At 38.9% G+C, this 12,977-nt stretch overlaps 1 protein-coding gene across 8 annotated transcripts in view; it reads right to left on the reverse strand.

Moving 5' to 3' along the window:
* Positions 1–12,977, reverse strand: part of LOC100747625 (glycogen synthase kinase-3 beta) — a 64,437-nt gene that overhangs the window by 35,900 nt on the left and 15,560 nt on the right. For 4 of the 8 annotated variants that reach the window (XM_003484400.4, XM_012389432.3, XM_024367641.2 and 1 more), the window contains exon 2: positions 8,683–8,715. The exons of the other annotated variants lie outside the window; for them this stretch is intronic. In XM_003484400.4, the coding sequence (XP_003484448.1) occupies positions 8,683–8,715 (33 nt within the window). The remainder of the gene's footprint in view (positions 1–8,682; positions 8,716–12,977) is intronic. 8 annotated transcript variants of the gene reach the window in all.

A 12,977-nucleotide genomic window follows, 5' to 3' on the forward strand; every position in this document is an offset into this window, starting at 1 on the left:
AACTGTAGATTTTAATTACAATGTTTTTATGGATTTTCCCGAGGTTTCAGAGGGAAGGCACCGGTGTCCTCTTATCTCCGACATATATATTTCTTTTGTATTATCCTCGTACTATTATTACTTATGCTGTAATCCAAGTTAAATAATGTAACGTGAATTGTTTATGTATCATAGCCAGCGTTGCGTAGTCACTAGGAAGATGGATGTGATTGTAAGTAAATAAATTTCCGGTTCTATCGCATCAATTCCTCTTTGATATTTAACTAAATAACTAATCCGCTATTAACAACTATAAAAGTGTTTCAAACTACAATCTATAATTCCTAGAAACCAGAAGATAACTATCTTTCAAACATAAAAGACCATGCACAGAAAGATCAAACAAACCGATTACTAATGGCTCGAAATTGACGATTTTAATTCGATTTCCGTCCGATTTCCACAAAAACAAATCGACGATTCTCGTTCGAGCTACGTTCGACAGAAACAATGACGTCATTCGAGCCTCCTGGATCAAGCATAACGTTCATTGTGACGTCAAGAGGCTTGCCTAACCCAGGTGCACATACCATCAGAGTACAATTCATTCTCGGCCTCGTTTCGTGCTATCGTCGCGTTTCTACAAAAGACAGCAGAACATTGATAGATAGGAACGCGTTCGACATTAAAATTCGTGGACGTTTTCAGATGCGATGACCGGAAGCTCGCGTCAACGGAAACCACTTTGACGCAAGATGCACCGATGAGCTGTCTACGTGACTTTCGTAACCACTCTTTCAATACGATCCGTTGGACGTGCTTGTAAGGTGAGGTTGAATGGACGTATAATTCATGGAATTTCTATCGTTGCGTAATACAAGAATAAATCTATTTATCTTTGAAATTGTTGTATGTATCGTGATTACATCTTACGTTTTTCATTCGTAGTTTCTGATCCTCTATCGATACAGACTGCGTACAGTTATGACCGAGGATTTTCACGCATTTATGGGAAGTTCAAAAACGCAAAAATATCCAGAATGTAATACTATGAACGCTATTTATTAGTAGATAAAATAACGATGTACCTAACTTCCATTGTTTAAATTATATTCACAAAGATACGAGTTTGCGTAAATATCCGCAATCTACTTATGACACGAACTTGATATATTAATAGATTATCTAAGAATCTTAGTAAACTTTAATCGTACTAAACATTAACCAGAATTTTTATAAAACTTTAAAAAAAATGAAAACCGGCAAAAAATACTAGAAACATTTTAATCCGTGCCTAATAATATTCCATATCTCTGTTTCTCGTAAATAAAAATGAGTTTTCCTAGAAGATGTGATTAATAATCTAAGTACACGATGATTATTGCCTACACGCTACTTTCGTATTCCGGGCCTAATCGTCGCGACGAAACAAAGAAACGGAAGATTTTCACACGATTAAGGTTCTAAGAAGACGAAGAAGCAGAAGAAGCAGCAGCGGTTTTAGGATTCGCGATTAATCGTGCGAATGAACGGGACGTGACTAGGTCACATGGAATTCTTGCCAATTCGCGTGACACGATGAACCGCGAGGAATCGTTGGGATTGTCGTGGATGGAACATTTGTTTCGTTCGCGTGTTATGCTTCGATACAGTTTCGGTTTCTCTAACGACCGCGATCAATTTTCGCGATATGCGCTGAACAATTTCCAGCCTGCATAGGCCACATTTTGACTGTCGTCAAAGAGATTCATCCATCTTCGTATTTCGAGAGAAATACACAGTGTACCTGCCAGATGTTAACGAAAGATTCGATAGCCGAAGAATCGTGTTTCGCGATAGGTATAACGTGCTTCGTGTTAATCGCTGTTACAGTGTTTACGTAATTTTGTTACGTATTAAATTTTTGGACGCTTTGAACGACTGCTTCCAAGTCATCGTTCACGTGGAATGGGTTGAATAATTGGTAAAGAATTATTTTACACTGCTTTGAACATGTACGAAGTTGACGCAATAACATATCAGGTATGAAATATCGTTTCTACGAATTTCGAACTTAATGTTAGTCATTAAACCTGGACATTTTGGCAGCATATTGACTGCGCTTGAGTAACAGCTATTGTATTACGATATAACAGACATTGTTAAAATTAGATACAATCTAAATATTCCTTCGCGTGTTAGGAACATAATTCTGGCAGTTGATATTTGAAAAGCGGTAATGTCGTCTGACCCAAGTTTCGCGAATTCTAAAGAAGCGATTTGGCAATTTTCCCATGCCAGGAGACAGAAGAACAAGGTGAGGATCGAATTCTTAAAAACAAAGCAGTCGGCAACCTGTGTCTTCTTTAATCTTTACTCAGAAGTGGCGCATTGCCCTCGAACAAAACTGAAACTCACTTTTTTCTTCAAACTTCTAGATATTCTTGAAAGAGATTACCCGAGCGTTACTCTTTAACGATATTAAAGAATTCCGATTTCTTTTTATCTTTTAGTCGCAAAAATAACAACTAAATCTCACAGATCGTTCTCTTTCGTTATTACTGTATGCGTTTTTGCTTTTATTTATTCTTTATCTTCACCCTGTTAATATACTATAAATAACCTTGTCAGCGCCGAATATTTATCGTTTGATTATGGAAAAATTTATTCAACGATTACTAACAACGCGAAGATATTTCTGCGAATTTTGTAAACAAGATTATAATGCACCATACAGTTCAACTGTCGTGGCAGAATCCAGATTAGTAGAGATACGATCCGATGATTCAGAGCTCGGAAGTGCGTCGCTCTCGCGGAGACGATTTTCCACGGGCAATCGCTCGTGATAAAGAATACACGCGGCCACGCAACCACGGTGGCAAAGTTCAAATTTAGCAGCACGTGCTGAATAATGATCGGCCTGAGAGAAAGTCGACGGCAACGACACGCGATTCTTTATGCTATAATTAAACGGATCGTACAGAATTCAACGATTCGAAAGAAAATCGCGTTGTAACGCAAGATTCTAATTGTGATCTTGATAGAAAAAGTAAAGAAAGATATTCCTAATGTATATGTTTCTTGATAAAATGAAACGTCAAAGAGGTAGAATGGTTTCAGTGTTGAACGATGAATAAAGATCAGATGCAAATGATCAGGTTTACTCGTGAATTCATGAATGTAACATCGTCTTAAAGAAGCTGTCTTAGAAAATATGTACTTTCAAAATGCTAACAAGATCGACATACGTTGTAATTTATTTCCAACCTATTCGACTGCCATCCCAAAGTCGACCATTCGCGCGCTCCTAATTTTCGATACTCATAGAAATACCAAAGTTGAGTCACTTGAGAACGCGAGGGCGTGAATTCCTATTGGTGATGAGTCTCGAGTGAAAAATGCCACTGCTCTGTCTGACGAGTATCTGTTGGAATAGAATCAAACGCGTCTAAATTCGGCGACGTCACCTCTGACGTATTCGGCCAACTAATAATTCTTTGTAACGATGACGTCGCTTGTTGTCGAGCCTTTTGCCAATTCTCCGATACGCTAGCCATTCCTGCAAATCTATTTTTTACATACGAACGTGTGGGAAAAGTTCATGGAAGAGAGATTTAAGAAAAATCATCGACGTATTAAGATTTTCGTTTTTATGTAATCGTTAACGGTTCTTTTTAGAAGAAGACAAAATTAATGATAAACGTAAATATGAAGATATAAGTTTTGTACAGAGATGAAAGGTTCTAGTAGAGAACGACAGTTGAGGTATTTTATGGGCTTCTATATTCTTTTGATGCTATCTAGAGTCAGAACACTGGCGAAAACGACGATAACGCCATAACTATTAATAGAAAGAACCAGTTGTATTCCCTGCGGCAATACTCGCAAAAATAGCCCACGTTCCACTCGAAATCGAATGACGTTCCATGCGAACGATCGTCGCTCGAGATCGCTATTTGCGATCGTATCAAATTGGTTTGACCGTTCGTTTTGCTGTTTGAAAATTGGCAAAGTGGCTTTTACGTCTATCCCTGAATCGCTAATTCTTGGGTTTGATACGGTTTGATTCAAAATAGCTTCCAATCACTTACGATTTTCATTAGGATTTTTATTAAAAAGAAAAAGAAAAAAAAATTACGACAGTATAGTTCTACAAATTTGATTAACCGAGTCGATAAGATCCAGTTCTAGATGTAAAGAGCAGTCTGTTCGTGAAATTCAGACTCGGCGAAGTTGTACTATGGTCCGCAAACGCAGGTCATTTCGATCCTATAGATAGGTAAAACGGTACGGCCGTGAGGTACGGGGGCTGCTCAATAAATCATGCCGATTCTATGCCTAACCGCTGCTAGACACAGGAGGTAGATCATTTCGATTCATACCTAAGCGTTCAAACGCACAATGTACCATGGAATGCTCGATAAATCATTTCGACTCTATAACCAGGGGCACCTGAACTCGTAGAATTCCAGCAAGGATTCGTAGATCATTTCGATTCATGGCTAAATGATAACAACCAAGTAACTTCGATAAATAGCTTAGATACTGAATGTTTCTGATAAATCGTCTAATTCAAAAATAAAACTGTCATAAATCTCTTTCTACCGGTTGAGTCATAATCGTATTATAGCAGATAAGGATCGAGGATTCCTGATTTTTAGAAAAGTATGTTTAAAGTTTTGGAAGACTGACGAATATGTTAAATCGTCGCTTACGAGGCGATGGCAAGAACTACGAAATGTCGAATGAGTTGGTTGTATGTACATTCGATGCTTTAGACTGATGGTAAAACAGCCTCGAAAGGATTTCAGTGCATAGTCCTATATCTTACTCTATGAATTCTTTTAATACGACGTTATATTTTTCTTCGATATTTTAGATTTTTACAATTTATTGCGATAAATTTTCGATTATTTTTAATTATTATGGTGGTTCTGCATATTCTTACGGTTTTGAAATCATCTCGCTAGATTAGCACTGATCGAGTTATCGATCTGTTTCCTAAAGAACGAGTCAAAGAATAGGCCTTCGTTCATCCTAATAAATAAGCAATAAACCGACGAGAAGACAACTCTACCTTACCGACCAACATTTAAGTATCGATCTCACCAACGCAATGCAAGAACGGGGGAACACCGATGTCAACGATCGTCAACAGAGATCGCTATCGTACAACACGTTAGTCGTTTTATAGGCAATGTAGCACGTTAATCGCGATAACGAATGACGTGCCTACCACGATACAGTCGGCTCTGTTTCGTCAACTATCACTACTATTACTCTACCTGGTATGTTTTCGTAAACACGCATCGCAATTATATCAGATTATCGAATTTTGATAACGAGCTCGATAACGAGATTTGATGACAATTTCCGGACCGTTTTAATTACTTACATTTTAATTATTCCGCGTTATCGCTGGAACACCTGCGACCTCATCGCATTTGGCCGGGTGCTCGCTTGATGCTTCCATCGCATCGGTTAGTCTCGCTCCGAAGATTGTACATCGCCCAATGGAAAATTTTAATAAATCCATGTTATCGTCTGAGACGACTGAACAAAGCCGTTAGGCTTGTTTGAATATCAATTATATCAGAGAAACGAAATTAATTCATGCCGCTGTCGAGATTATTACAGTTCTTAGAGATTAACGATTCTACAGATCATCGATAGCGCCCCGACTTTTTGTCCGTTGTTTTATCCGAGCGTTTCTATATTATCAAGCTCTATCGATTAATAATAATTTGTTGAAATTTGATTCGCAAACGCAAGAACAAGAGTTGTTTCTGTGCAATTAGCAATTGGTTTCGTAATATGGTCCAATAAAAATTTAATCGACTAAATGCTTCTGAATTATGAGTTAATTAACAAACTTGTCAAATATTAATTTTCTCGATGAAATCAACGATTTTTTAATTCCTTCTGCAAATATAATCTTGAAGCGATTTAACCTCGAATTTTCTACATCTACGTATCTTTAGACGAGAATATTTATTCGCTTGAAAACTTCGAGGTACATAATTGTAAACAACGATCCATTATTCCACTACCTTTTTCTTTGTTTACTCGTGATCGAGTGACTCGATATCGAAGCAAGACAATCGAGATAGATCTCGCGTAGCGAAGCGGTCAAACGTGTTCGAAATTTTTGTGTCTCGTAACCACGATAAGCTTATCGCGGCAGACACTTCGTCGGTCGTGAAAGATAGAAAAGAGACGCGGACCGAAGGATATCGTTCCATTTTTTCAATCTTTATAAACAGATTTGCTCGTAAAATAATAATAAAAAAAAAAAATAATGTAGATTGTATTAAAAAGTGGAATGTCATCGTCGTATCATCTCAACAGAAATATCGTGATATCATTTATACAAAGAGAACGAGGAATCTTTCTCTTTAAATATGAAAACTGAAACTTAAATATATAAATTTAATACTATTAACAAAATTTTACAAGTTACCAGATAGGTAACCAGATTGATTATGATATTATAAATCTTGCAATTCAATTCACTCAAATTTTATAAAATTGTAGAGTCTCTAAGTAGAACAAAAAAAAAAAGATAAATAACGAAAAAATATTAAACAAATCTTTCAAATTTCCTCTCGTAATCGCAATGTTAAAAAAGAACGATGTAAAATAAGCAAAAAAAAGGATTGCAAATGAAACGTTAAATCAACGTAACGTTGGTGCTTGATGGGTTAAAGGTCATCACTTGGATAACCGGAATTCCATCAGAAACAAAAACAATCCGAACAATTTCCCTAGAGAGAATCAATCGACCCGTCCAATAAGCCCTACACTGGCCTGCATACGTAGAAAAATCCCACGTACTCCATCGAATTCGCGCTAGAACCATAGAAGTCGATCGGAATCCAATTGCACCGACCAATCGGAACGCGTTATCGACCGAGTCACGACGAACTCCTATTATACTAACCGGCTTGCGAGAGTATTCACTCGCTACACTCAGTTCCCGTTCTTGTTACTCATCTGTAAATGGATGAATTCTAACCTCGTCCCGTCGTCATGTCAAGACACTACACGTAAGGATTCCAGGGATTAGTAGAAACTCGATTGGACATCTAACACAATTCGTCACGCGGTAGATGAAACAATGTCTACCGATTCTTGACGTACGAGTAACACGCGATCTGCAAGTAGACACGTGGATCACGTGCTCAAAATTTACTAACCAGTGGCGTGTTCGGCTTAGGAACTTCCGAGCGCCAACTTACGCGTCGAGTTTATGCGAATGAACCCCTGAATCCAGACCAAGATCATGAATTGCAAATTGCCTGTGAGCTATCTAAACGTCCTGCGTTAAACACCAAAACAATGTAATTCTATCTCCTTGCAGTGTAGAATAATTTCAATTTGATATCCATCGTTTGTTTTTCTGTCTTTCAAGTTAACTTTATCATCCGTATTAAAGTACTATCGATTACGGATTAATTACGACTTGCAAAATAAAACAACGGAATTCTGATATTTTAAGGGCATCGTTAGAATAATATTAAAACACGAAAGCACGCGAGTCAGTGCGTTTCTTCATTCCTCGTATATTCCTCAAACTTAAGAAATTTTCTAACGAATAGAAAAATAATTTTCAACCGAAAATGACTGAAACAACGCAGCACGATTGATATCGTTTCGAAGCAAATATTCGCGAAAATCGTCGGGATCAATACAAACATAATATATATATCGGAGGTGGTCCCGCGAGCGAGGCCAGACATTAGTGAATTACAGTCGAGCACGTTATTGACTAGGATCAATAAGAACGAGGTCGCGAGAGTGAGAATAATTCGTAATCACTCGAGGGTAATAGATCAGAGCTGATAATGGTATTGTCGCTCTGAGAGAGTTCACCAGGCTCTGAGCACCGACCGAGCCACTCGACGCTGCGTGAATGGAGAAAGGTGAACTCGTGTTCGTCAAGGGCAGCCTTGCAAACAGCTGATTCCGTCTCGACGCGATGACAAATCAATGGAACGTGGACCAGATGTTCGCGGAGAGTGACTCTGCGCTCGGATCCTCCCCCGAACGCATAATATTGTGATATTGTTGTCACAGTAAGAATGACACGCGACTTCGAGGACAACCACGACGAACCCACAGAGACAATCACGACTTGTCGCCGAGATGCGCTACTGGCTACATTCTCGCTACGTGTCGAGTCTATTTTCTGCTAACTGTTTAAAATCTTTTAACGACACGTGCTCAACATCTGGGTGCATAAACGCGATCGTGGTAACTTTCTTAAAATAGAGACGATTCTTTAATATCGTGGAGGCTTATTTGGTGTAGAATTCATTTATAGGTTTGGAATAATATTGATACGATGGTTATATCTAAAATGATGGTAGTGTTTAAAATAATCGTGCTGGATGATTAATGATTTGGCATCTAAAATCATTGGTTTTTAGTATTTGGATTATTGTTGGAGATATTAAATTGCAATTAATCATAAAGTATCGATGATATAGATTGGTTAGTACTTCTTACAGCCGCTGCTAGAGGGCCGCGAGTACTTGTCATTAGCACGTTTCTTTTACATTTAAAGATTCTAAACTTATTGTAGGATATATTGGAAATCCAAGTACTAAAAACTCGACTAAATGAATCTGCTTCTCCTATCCGTCTTTGTAAATGATTCACATTTAAAGTTTCTTACTTTGCGAAGTATACGAATAGCATCTACAGTAGCAATCGGAGTATTACCTTTTTTTAAAGTTACACCACCAGCCGGATGACCTGAAAATGAAACAATAAACCAAACTGCGGCATTTCAACACAAAATTATAATCTAATCATATAATGCTATACAACTATATTGTGATCTCGTATGTACAACAAAGACGTGCTCCGCTAATTTCAAATCAATAAAAATTTATGTTGAGGGAGCGTGCCCGTTATTATAGATCGTGTCTTGGAAATTAGCGCTAAGACGTAGATCGGGGAGGAAACCCTCGCGGATTTATCGATTGCCCTCGAAATACACAGGGGAATCGCTCTACTCGAAAAAGAAGAAAAGGGCGCTACACAAAATTCTCCGATATCATTCATGGACGTGTGTTCTGCTTTACTAACCGAGAACTACAGTTATCGCGAAGGTGGGGGCGCCACTTAACGCAGGAAAGTGGCGCCGCTATCGGACGCCAGTCATTTAATCAAGCATCAGTGTAGGAGCAAAATGGCGTCACTAGAAAAGCAATCAACCGCTCCTTCTTAGGCATGATTTACCTTTCTCTGCAAATGACTAATACAAGACGCTCAAAGCCATTCGGCGAACGGAAACCTTGACCAATCTTTCGATCGATCATCGAAAAACGTTTTATAGGTTAAGTATATATAAAGCACGATACAGAACACAGTTTTTAGACTACAAATTTAGAATTTTGAATTGTTAAGTGCACCGGTTTTCCAGTGATAGTTCGCTCAACTTTAGCTCTTGACGAGTTACATTCAAGGTCGGCAATTGCTGTCGGAAATAGAAGACCAAGTAAACGTAACAATAGTTTCCGAGCGGCCGCCCCGAATAACTTCCGTTACTTCGTTAAATCGAAGTCTGCGGCCTGTCGAGAGCGTCGTATACACCAGACGGGTGTGCTACGAGTTTCTGGAAATTGATCACAGAAATTTAATGGCAGCTATTTAAAGCTTAATACGATTGAGATCGAGAAGCACGATTTCTCTAATCCTCCATTTCGATCTCGTATTGAATTCCGGTGACCTTGCACGACCTTAAAGGGCATAGTCTACTCTTCGAACAATCAGGCTAGCTACATATATTTTTTAAAGTACTTGCGTCACGAAACTTCCCTTTTCCATTCGTGTTCTAAAAATCTCTCCTTCTTTCAATTGTCGAAGTCGTTCAAATGTTTCTCCCTTTCCTTTCCTTCTAACAAACATTGTCATCAAATTTTCCCAAAGGTTGACAAAATAATCATTTTGAAGAAAAAAGGTTGTTTTGTGTACATTTTTAACAATTAAAGATAAAAATAACGTAGGCACCATTTTTTTTATGGATAACCCTAGGAATTGATCTCATAGATTCTTTTCACTTGGAAGTTTTTAAAACATACACATATATCTACGATAGACGATTCATTTCGAATCCACAGATAGATTCGTCAACAAGAATAGCAAAGATTAACCGGCGAACTCGAGGCTCAGATCTAGGAATATTTAATTATCACGAGATCTACAGAAAGGAATCGATGATTTAAAGGAGCTTGCGAGAAGAGGGATTGATGGAAAGTCCTCTGGTGGCGAGCACGGGAGCTGCTGCCACACCCAATTTGCTCCACATCTAGAAGACGCGTATAGTACTTCCTGTTTCGAGTCTTGGTGACCCCTATCCTCACTTGCGCATAACAATCCCACTTTAGTTACGATATACACATGTCATAAACACATCCTACCAGCCTCTCTGTTCCCCGTATCGAACCCTATTAACCGCCAACATTTACACAGTAATTACACGATTCGTGTTACCACCACATCCCATGCACCCTGTTAGATCATGCCATAGAACTATATTTACCGATGTCGCTAACGATTACCACCCTTATCGACAAGAAAAAACACAGATATACCTCCCTGCTATTAGAATAATGATCACTTGGACACTCAAAGCACACAAACAGACGTCCACGTGCGCGCGTGCGCATATTTTTGCTGAGAAGGCAGATAAACCGGTAAACGGTAGCACCCTACGGTTAATATCGCTAGGCGATACTAACGAAAAGCAAACAGTTCGGTGTGTGTTTGACAAACAACGGATTTTCATTCGAAAACGTGAAAACATCGAATCAACCATCGTTGTGCATTATATATCGTCTCGAATAAAGAAGTCCTGCTTAATGCATCATTTGTATCATTCCCAAACGAAATGCCTCCTTATTTGACTTTCATTAGAATCTATTCGAAGAAAAGCGAAATACTATTTGGAAACTTACAAAACGATTAGTTACTATACGCACAGTGTTAACAGAAAGAGTAAACTTTACGAACCAATATTCAAATATTATTTTTATAATTATCCATTTATAATTCTTAAAATCCTCTTTGAAATCCTACCGGCTTTAGGTTGTGATATACAGGATACGTAAGCAAACAAAGCTATTATATTTAAGAAACTAAGATGCGAATAATATCTCAACTGCCTGATTTAACAGATTAATTATCACATTGAGGGTAACAATCCTTTACAACCGTCTCTTCGTTTCATATGTAAAAATTAAAAATATAGAATAAAAATTCGGCGCTGCCGATAATAATGAGCCGCGGTTGCACAACTTGATAGAATAAATTACCTTAGAAACAAGTAAAATCATTTAGAAATATGAAAGAGCAAAAAACAAGAGACTATCGTACAGATGTGACGATGAGGTGCTCGAATAGAATAGAACGATCCTGAAAAATGATGAAACAGTTGATCCCAGAGTTTAGACGATTGAATGAGCATCCAGTTCCGCTTCTACACTCTTTGTCCCAGCTAATTCGCGTGATCGATCCGAAATAACGCACGGAAACCTTTTTCCCGTCAAAGAATAACCTCACACGTACAACAGCCAGAGAGAGAAGCCTAGTGTCACGCTCACAAACGCGAGCTTCCCTTTACCAGAGCATTCTCATTCTTGGCCAGCCTTTGTAACCCTCTGGCTGTAGCTTCCACTTTGCTGAAACGTCTGTCGGTTTCCGGGGTCGGAGGAGGAGACGCTTTTCACTCGCAACGGGAGTTCCCCGCGACTACGCCCGCATGGAACACTCGGTGGGGTAAAGTGTGTCACGGGGAGAAGAGAAGGAAAAGCGGGAGAGACGAAGAGTCAACGAGCTCGTCTCTCGTCGACTCTCGTAACGCAACCCGCCGAGACTGACCTTGCAGCCGGAAAAACAAGTTGGTTGGCCTGGTACCAGAATTTCGCGTTATTAATAAATCCAAAAATGCGCGGTTGATTTGCGTTCATTATCCTTCGCCGTTGCATTCTCTAATTCTGCGATTGTCTCGACGCGAAGATGAACTGATGAAGTCACGGGGTTGTTTACTTTTCGATCCTGGCAATCTGGTGACTCAGCGATCTTTATCGCTTTTAGGCAAACTTCGCAAACGGAGATGAGACTCAGAGTCCGAGTAAGTGGAAATTTTCCATTCATTTCCATTTTCATTCGGAGATCGAAAGTTTTATTCGGTTTGCGAATCTTTCGTTCCAGATTGGAACATTCTATCAAAGTTCCTAGAACGTAAATCGAGTCTTTGTATCTTACGATTAGTCCAAGTTGTGAAATCATCCTCCGAGGTTTCCAAAATTTCTAAATGCATTTCTAATTTGAATATTTGGAATTCTATCGAAACTTTGAACCTTTGGTTTCCGAAGTAAACATTTTGCTTCAGAAACTTGACGTTCTATCAACTTCCATGCAGCTTTTGGAACTTCTCGATCTGCCGAATCTCTGGGTCTCGGTTGAAGTTTCCTTACTAAATCGCAAAACCTTCGTTTCAAAATCAAAGAGATTTTCTCTTTTATCCTGAAATATACACAACCCCTGATCGTGTCCACCGCTTCCTTGTCCTCGCTTGTCATCGCGCAAATCTATCACGACTCTACTTAGAAGCACTAAAGTACCGTTTGCATCGATCGCAGATCTTTTTTGTCCTATGTCCACGCAACCCTCCAAGCTTTCATCGCGACGCCTTTCTGCGGTTTATCTACAGGTTAATTAGTTTATCGAGAGTGGTCTTGATTATACGTACAAGCTCGTTATATAATGTCGTGGATGGATATGAGTTTCAGTATCACCCATTTGACGTTACGTGGAAGTCGATTTGTTCCGACGAAGAAAGACCTGCAATTGATCAATTATCGCTAGGAAGATCGTTCGTACCGACGTCTGTGCCAGTTGTAATTACAATTGAGTTTGCGTGCAAATGCATCGCGGGGGATTACATGGAAAAGAAACTGGAGTTTCAAGATGAGCAATTTATCTAATTTTTATGTTTAGAAATTTTTATG

This window comes from Bombus impatiens, unplaced genomic scaffold (genome assembly GCF_000188095.3).
Source record: "Bombus impatiens unplaced genomic scaffold, BIMP_2.2 scf_0010, whole genome shotgun sequence".
In the NCBI taxonomy this organism is placed as follows: Eukaryota; Metazoa; Arthropoda; class Insecta; order Hymenoptera; family Apidae; genus Bombus; species Bombus impatiens.